The sequence below is a fragment of the Volvox carteri genome (genome assembly GCF_000143455.1).
Source record: "Volvox carteri f. nagariensis unplaced genomic scaffold VOLCAscaffold_24, whole genome shotgun sequence".
NCBI lineage: Eukaryota > Viridiplantae > Chlorophyta > Chlorophyceae > Chlamydomonadales > Volvocaceae > Volvox > Volvox carteri.
This window is the reverse complement of record NW_003307567.1, coordinates 1,177,599-1,185,753: the sequence shown is the minus strand read 5'-3', so window position 1 is coordinate 1,185,753 and position 8,155 is coordinate 1,177,599. Positions and strand designations below refer to the sequence as shown.

Below are 8,155 nucleotides of genomic sequence, written 5' to 3'. Positions count from 1 at the left end.
ATACTTCCGGGAAATTCTTGTTCCACTTTCCAGCTTATGGAACTATAGAGTTGCACTTGTTCAGGTCAAGACGGCGCGGAAGCTATTGGTCCGTCCTGTATCCTAGAGTCGTGGCTAGTGTAAACTGTATCAGGTATAACAATGGAATACAAGAACATAGACAGCGAGGCAGGTCATGATAAGACTTGGCTGATGACATGCAAGTATACAAGTACGGCGCCCATACTAGAATACCGCCAGCTCGCCATCAGTACTATCTCTGCGAGGTTCGCGTGGACCTTCGTTTCTTTTCGCTGTTCGATCTGTTCTGTGTATCCCTGCGAGTGGCCCACCGGCACGCTCATTGAGGGGCTTCTGTGGGTAGAGGCTGCTTCGTTAACATTCGGCCCCGTCTACCCCAAGGTGTTTTCCCGCCCTGGGTACAAGGAGCTACTGGCGGCTGACCTCACCGGGCCCCCCGTCTTGTAGAGGGCCATACACAAGCTTGCCTTAAGGCGGCAAATCAGGTGGCCTTGTGATGATGGGGATTGACGATGGAGGGGGCGGGTTCACGTGTGTGTCGCATTAATTCAGAGTACCGGCTGCCAGGGCTGATTAGGGTGAATACCCAATGGGAGGCTTATTGTCTTAAACCCTTTGTGTGGTCTGGGTGGTTCCAAAAGGGTTACAAGGCAGCCGGCTCATACCGGCACAAGTCTCAAGGATGGTTGCAGAAGGATACACTGTATCCGCTCGAGGACTGCATGCTCGGAGGGGAATGTGCTGTCAGTAGAGAAGCTGGTGGCATGGGTGGAGAAGAAACACATGGAAGCGAAGGCATGGGCGACAATGATGGCTGACACGTGTGTTAATTCGGTCACAATTGTAACCCTTTGGAACAACCGTGTTGGTATAGGGGATGGCGCATCTGGGGCACTCCTTTGAAACGTGGGTGCCGTCCACTTTGTGACCAGCAAGACACATCAAGTGAACTGGACAGTCAGCAACCAGTCGTACTAGTCCCGCCGATACTGCTGTGGCGGTGTCTGCCTCGCACCTTACACTGACGGCACTCTTTCCAACAATGCAGAATGTGAAGCCATTTGAGTACTGAACCGAAACTCCATACGGGCATATGGACTGCCAGTGTGCCTTTACGCATATACGCCTGCATATGTATGTACATGCGTGCCATCTGTTGCACATGTGCATGGGATAACTTTCATAGTCATTCGTTGTCAACCAGACAAGGGTGCATCCATCGGCCTCATTGCTGCGGTTGCTCAGCGGTTGGTGAAGTGTGTGTATGGCATGAAGTACATCAGCCCCTTTCGGTCCCCCTCCGGGGCGGCTGTGCAGAACTTGCCCTTCAGCTCACTTAGCGGCAGCCCTAGGTCCTGCCACATCTCCCACTGGCTGCCTGCCCTCGCTGTCTGGGCGGCCGCCATGTTGACCACCACCAGCCCCCCGCTGAACACCTGTCCCGAGTACACATCTGCGACAGTGAAGCGGACATCCTGAGCGCCATCTTCTGCGGGCAGGTGGACGAAGTGCTTGAGGTAGGCCGCATACGTCCGAGTCTCGTTGCCGACTTCTGCCTGGTAGCATGCCCAGCAGGAGATCCGCTGCTGCTGGCGCCCATACTCAGCCCCGAAGTACTGCTCCTCGTTGAGTGCCTCGGCACTCAATAAGGAGCGGGCCTTGGGACAGTCAGGTGGTGTAGACATGAGAACCCTATCCAGGCGGTCCGTGTCCAGTTCGTAGCTCGCACTGGGACCCAATGTCCAGGAAGCCACATCCTCGAATGCCAGGGCATACCAGTGCACTAGGCTCGCCATGGCTGCCCGGACTTGTGCCACTCGTTCTGGACTCGGGTAGACCATGTGGCCTCGTCCAAGCAGGTAACCGTTGGCTCCTGGTTTATCAAACCAGGCAGCCTCGGTGTTCACTGCGCGCCGTGCCAACATCCTCTCAAGCTGCTGGTTGGTCGTGTGTTTGGCCCCGGTCCCGGGGTCTGCCTCAGTGAGCGACTCGGAGGCCCGCATCAGGCACAGCCACTGCGCATAGTGCTTCTCGGGTGCCTGTGACACCATCCTTCCGCCTTGCGTCTTCATTTGCTGCATCATGCGTTCCACCGGCAGGTCGGAGTACAGCCGGCATACGCAGATATGCAGGTTGACCGTGAACATGTAGCCCGGCACCTCCAACTCCTCCAGCCTGGTCGTGTAAGCTCTGAGCTTGCATGCAGCCGCCTTGGCTGCCACCAGGAACTGCTCACGGGTCTCGTCAGGGGGCCGCGGCCAGAAGTAGTGCGTGACCGTGCTGCACAGGCTCCAACACAGGGCCCGCAAGGCCTCGGGCAGCACGTCCCCCTTGAAGATGTAGCTGGAGAACGTCTCAACGAAGTGCAGCCAGTCCTCCATGCGGTAGCTCTTGCTGCATGGGTGGAGGGGGGCAGTGTGGCGAGCAACCGTGTAACTAGAAGAAGTACATTACATAGGTAGAGTAGCAAACTCTCTGACAGACGAAGGTGTTTTTTCCAGGCAAGCCCCTGGTCGTATTTGCTTTCTCGGCTATTAGCGAACCCCGTGTGTGGCCGGCTGCCCAGTGCTGGCCGTGCTCACCGGTACTGCATGATGCATTTGTACCGCCGCCCGAAGTCCGAAGTCACGACCAGGAACTGGCTGCGGGCCGCGACCCGCTGGCGTGCTTCACGAGACATGACCAGCTTGGCATCTGGGTCTGCTGGCTTGATGTCTTTGAGCGACCTCAGCGTGTAGTCCACAAAGTCGCTGACCACTCCGAACAGCAGGGCATGGCCGGTGGAGACGGTGAAGAGGCACGACAGGTCGACGTACGGCAGGGCCGCAAAGGCAGTCAGGCCCTTGCACCCAGTCTGGAGCGCCGCCTCATCGAACTGCTTCTGCGTGATCTTGTGTGGAGTCCCAAGGTGGAGCATCCTGTACATCGCCTGCATGACACTGCCCGCGCTGACGAAATGCCGATGGGTCCTCTTGAGAGCCCGGGCGCCGACCTTCAGGCTCTTGCCTGCATTCCGCTTTACGAAGTGCTGGCTGACTGCTTGGGTGTAGCCACGGAAGCGCACGGTGGCCCCGCGCCCGACATTGGCCTCCGTGTGTGCCTCGAATAGGCACCACATGCAGCTGCCGACACGACTGTTCTGGTCTCGTAGCTGCTGGTGGGCCGGTTCTGTCGGTGGGAACGGCTGGAATAAAAGCCTGCCGCGGTCCAGGTGTTGGACGGGCGTTGGAAGATGACCCTTGTGAAGATGACCAGTGGGTGAGTCACCAGCCGACAGGGTGGAAATCCAGCGGCGTAGGACTAGCACCAGCCTGGGAAGCGAGTGCCCGCAACGCTGGGGGCAGGGAGGCACTCCAGCTGCTACAGGAAGCCTGGCAGAGGTTGCAGCGGCTGGGGCAACAGGACGCGGTAGATCCGCGGGATGAACAGGAGTTTCTCGAAGAGGTCGTCTGTTTGCTCCCAGATCCTGAAGACTTCCAACCAGGAAGGATACGTCTACATGTTGCAGTGTGGCGAGTGTTCTTTCAGGCAGCTAACGAAGGCCGGCCCCTCACGGACAAACAGAAACGGTGGCTGGGATACCTGCAGGGCGGAATTCAGCTGGAGTGGGTGCCGTGCGACTACCCAGGGCAAGAACTAGCCCCGGAGCGGGGATGCAAGCTAGCTATAGTGCGGGAAATGCTGCGGGTCGCGGTGCCGGATTGCGACTTAGACTTTATCATGGCGGGTGACCGGCCGCGAGCCGTGCAGTTTCCTAACCATTGCAGCGCGACTCAGCACAGTGAGTTTGTTACAGCCGAACTGAGAAAGGCCCTTGACTGAGGGGTGATACGGAAATGGCCAGCAGATGCGCCCCCCCCCACGGTTATCAATGGCTTGCGGGTAGTGGAAAAAGACAGCAAGCTGCGCCTCTGTATTAATCCGATGTACATTAACTGTTTCTTGAAGTACCGGCCTGTGAAGTACGAACGACTGGCAGATGTACCTAGCTACCTCCTACTGGAAGATTGGCTGTACACCACGGACCACAAGAGCGGGTACTGGCAGCTATCACTCCACGAACGGGAGCACACATATCTGGCTATGCGGTGGCGGGGGCAGACGCTTTTTTGGCCACACCTGCCGTTCGGCCTGGCGCCGGCCTGCCACTTGTACACAAGCATGAAGCTCAAGGTTTTCCAGCCTTTACGGCAGCTAGGGGTCCGCATGTCTTTCCTGATAGACGACCAGATGGGTGCCGCGGGGTCGAAGGCCGCGGCACAGTACGAGTGTGGGGCGGTGGTACGGCTGCTGGCAGCCCTAGGCTTCACCCTCAGCCTGTCCAAGTGCCAGCTGATCCCAAGAAGGCGAGTCTGATTCTTGGGGATGGAGGTGGATGCGGAGGCACAAGCATTCAGAGGACCAGACGACAAGCTAGCTAGATTCCGTACGCTGCTCGCACAGCTCGAAGGCAAACGGCTAACAGCGCGGCAGGTGGCGCAGGTGGCCGGCAAAATCATCGCCATGACGCCCGCCGTCACCACGGCACCCCTGTATGCGTGGATGGTGTGGCGTGTAGCCCGGGGTGTGGCGTGGGACGAAGAGGTTTGGGACCCGGCGGAGGTGCTACACCAGGCAGGCTTGTTTATGGAGCTGCTGGGCAGGCGCAACGGGACAGCCACCTGGCGGAAAGGACCAGCCCTACGACTGACGACGGAACTAGTCGGGGACGCCTCAGACAGGGCCTTCGCAGCCTTCTTACCTAGAGAAGAACTGGGCGCCAACAGCCGCATGCTTGTGCCCTTCAAAGCTCAGGAAACCCAGCGGCTGCAGCGGAATGACTTTAGCAGCACAGAAAGAGAACTGCGGGCGCTGCTGTACAGCTTGCACTGGTTGCAAGAGCAGGCACCGAACCTGTTGTACGGCCGGACAGTGCAATACCAGACGGACAGCCAACCGGCGGAATTCTGCATGGTTGGGTTGAAAGGCAACACCGCTTGCCTGCCCATAGTGACGGAGATCCATCGCCTCTGCGCGGATACGGACACAGACATTTCAGTGGTGTGGTACCCACGCAGCCGGGAACAGCAGCAGCAGGCAGACGCGCTCAGCAAATACGAAGATGGATCACAGTGGTGAAGTTTAAGCACTGGATGGGGCTGCCCTTTTCGGGAGCCGCAGCCGTCATGTGGCCAACACATGCTAAGGTTTTCATTCCTCGTTTAGCACATCGTAAGGTAATGCAGTTTCGTTTATGTTGTTGGGCTTTCGAGGCAAACAGAGCATGAAGGGGCAAGTACCACGTCCCCAGGGGGCAGCGGTTTTGCCACTGTTGTGGTACTAATAGCCGAATTGAGGATGTGAACGCCTGTTAATAGAATGCCCAGCCTGTAATTATATTCGTGCTGAAGAGGGATTCGGTCATCAACAGAGCATGTTGGAGGCCATGCAATGGGAACCCGCACGTGCGGCGAGGATATTGGAACATATGCGGGCTCACCGAAACTCAATTACCCCCTTTAGACGCTAGTCTGGGCTGATGTGCGGTGTTTTCCTTTCCTCCGTGGCTTTTAGGCGTTGTAGTATTACCCTTGGGCCCTCGGCTCGTATGGGTAGTCTTACAGGTATGGGGTCACGCACCCCCAACCATGTAACACACACACACACGCATAAAACGTCTTCGTCGCAATTAAGCCCGTGAAATTTTACGGGTGCTGTGCATTACGGCTTGGGGGATTACGGGTCAAGACCTTGTGATTACGGGTAATGTAAACTGTGGATGACTTCCAGCATGGGCAACCAACAAAATGTCACCTATGTTATTCCTTATAAAAGGAATGCTTTGGCAACTTAAAAACAAGCATGTGTACAAATTTTCTTGGCCGGTAATTACATGTGAAGACCACGTGATTACGGGTAAACATGAATTTACGGGTGAAAACCTTTCCCAGAGTGCGGTGGCACCAGACCAGCAGCCAGCAGACGTACCTGCTGCACATGACCTTCAGAAACACGATACACATCAGTGCAATGCACCATTCTCACCCCGCACAACAACAGTTAACATCTTAGCAACATGACATCAAGTCCAGAGAATGTCGTACTTTCAAGTGAAGGGATCACTGATAATTATGATGTGGCTGCTGCTGATGATATATGATGAGACCTAGGCTGATGGGTTCATCTGCACGGCCATGAACTGACCGATTGGGCATGCCCCGTGTCGGCTCTGGGCCACGGAGTCTTTCTCATTTGACGGAATAAAAACAACAGTAAACCTATATAACGCTATCACTTCATGCTTTTCTCGTTCACCAGTATTGTCGGCTACAATCCTGGTACAGGGGGCTCGTTGGGAAGAGCCAAGGATGGCGGCTGGGGATCAGGGTAGAGTAACCTAGGGCCCGTGCCAAGCATTCTGATGTTGGCACCGTTGGTGGTGTGGTTAGTGTCAGCGGTGTCAGCTGAGTCGTCGGCAGTGCCAGCATCGGCATAGGCCTTGGCAACGTCGGCGAATGCCTTGGCAACGATTCGCATGGAATCTGCCCTGGACGGGTACTTCTTTGATAATGGTGATGCTGCAGCAGCTGCCGCCACCTCGGCTGCAGCAGCTGCTGCTGCCCCCGTCGCCTCCAGCACCGCGGCATCACGCAGGTGTGATTCCGAAGGGGGCGGCGGTAGCACCAACCAATCTCCCTTGAAGCTACTCGATGGTGACAGTGCATGTAGTTGCTGCCAGCTGTCCTGGTATAAGGGTGGCAGCATTACCGTGTTCGAAATCCATGGCGGCAGCGGCAGTTCAAGTGCTAATGTCCGGCTGCTCTTCAGCGACAAAGTAGCCTCTACTAGTGGCGCCAGTGTGTCCGGCCGATCGGATGCCTGTTGCTGTGTTGGCTCTGACCGGTGAAGTAAGCTGCCATGCTTAGCAAATCCCGACATCTGCATCGGTGCCGCTGAGGGTGATGTCGGCCGCGCCCAATTACCTCCAGCTGGCTGCCCTGGCCGTGGTAGGGCCCATCTCTCACCCCGTGGCGCACGCAGCGACCGTTGCTGCTGTAAAGATAGTTGCGAGGTTGTGTTGGGCTGTCCAGATGATGTTGAGAGCGCCCGGTGGCCCCAACTGACAGTACGAGATGGTGGTGGCGCTCCCATAGACCATTCACCCATGCGGGGTCGCTGCAGCAGCCTGGATGTGAAACTGGGTCGTGCCCTTAAGCTTGGTTGCGGCTGTAAAAGTGCCACTGATTGCAGCTGAGGATGCAGTGATGGAAGTAGCGCTCCAAGCACCCCTGCCTGTGTTGGTGGTGGCAGTAGCATCCAAGTGCCAGAGCTTTGGCAGCTTGGTGTTGATGGCAGACCTTCAGTTCCATGCTGCGGCCACTTGTCCTCCTGTGGCTGCTGCTGCCCTTCACTCGGGGAAAGACTTGGTCATGGATGGGTTTTCCAGTCATGGATTTGGTCATGGATGCGGTCATGGATCCGGCCATAATTTGCCATCAAGTCATGGATTTGGTCATGTATGTGGTCATGGATCCGGTCATAATTTGTCATTAAGTCATGGATCCGGTCATGGATCAGTTCATAGTTTGCATAAGCAAGTGCAGGATATGACTGGTTGGGGTCATGAAATGCGTGGTCATGATGTCATTTATGATGGGATTTATGACAGGTCATGGGACCGCAATATGACCGTATTCAGTCATGGCTCCACTTTATGACCCCATGAGGTCATAAAGGTGGTCATGTACCTGCTCATAAATATGCGGAACATGACCAGGTCATATTGTGCATGGTATTCCATGATGCAACAATGCAGGCCATGACCACCCTGGCCCATGTTTTGCACTCATTCCATGAGTCGTACACTGCACTCCATGACTACCCGGGCCCATGTTTTGCACACATTCCATGAGTCGTACACTGCATTCCATAACCACCCTGGCCCATGTTTTGCTTGGTTTACATGACTCGTACACTGCATTCCATGACCACATTGGCACATGTTTTACATTGTTTACATGAGTCATACACTGCACTCCATGACCACCCCTGGCCCATGTTTTGCGCACATCCCAGAAGTTGTTCACTGTGGGCTTATAAGTCATGACCAGCAACCCATCAATATGTGGGCTCCAGACTCCAAGTCTGCTATCGC

The 8,155-nt window shown here is 56.0% G+C and overlaps 2 protein-coding genes across 2 annotated transcripts in view; both read right to left on the bottom strand.

The window, feature by feature from the left end:
- VOLCADRAFT_92145 (uncharacterized protein) overlaps nucleotides 1–3,139 on the bottom strand; it is a gene marked incomplete at both ends in the record, with an annotated part of 3,991 nt that extends 852 nt beyond the window's left edge. The window contains 3 exons of the mRNA XM_002951498.1: nucleotides 450–511; nucleotides 1,358–2,415; nucleotides 2,604–3,139. Coding sequence (XP_002951544.1) covers nucleotides 450–511; nucleotides 1,358–2,415; nucleotides 2,604–3,139 — 1,656 coding nt within the window. The remainder of the gene's footprint in view (nucleotides 1–449; nucleotides 512–1,357; nucleotides 2,416–2,603) is intronic.
- A 3,188-nt stretch (nucleotides 3,140–6,327) lies between these two features.
- On the bottom strand, nucleotides 6,328–7,837 carry VOLCADRAFT_92144 (uncharacterized protein; the record flags this gene model as incomplete). Its single annotated transcript, XM_002951497.1, has 3 exons — nucleotides 6,328–6,744; nucleotides 7,026–7,053; nucleotides 7,749–7,837. 3 exons carry the CDS (start codon nucleotides 7,835–7,837, stop codon nucleotides 6,328–6,330), a joined length of 534 nt encoding a protein of 177 aa, XP_002951543.1.
- Between the last annotated feature and the right edge of the window lie 318 nt (nucleotides 7,838–8,155).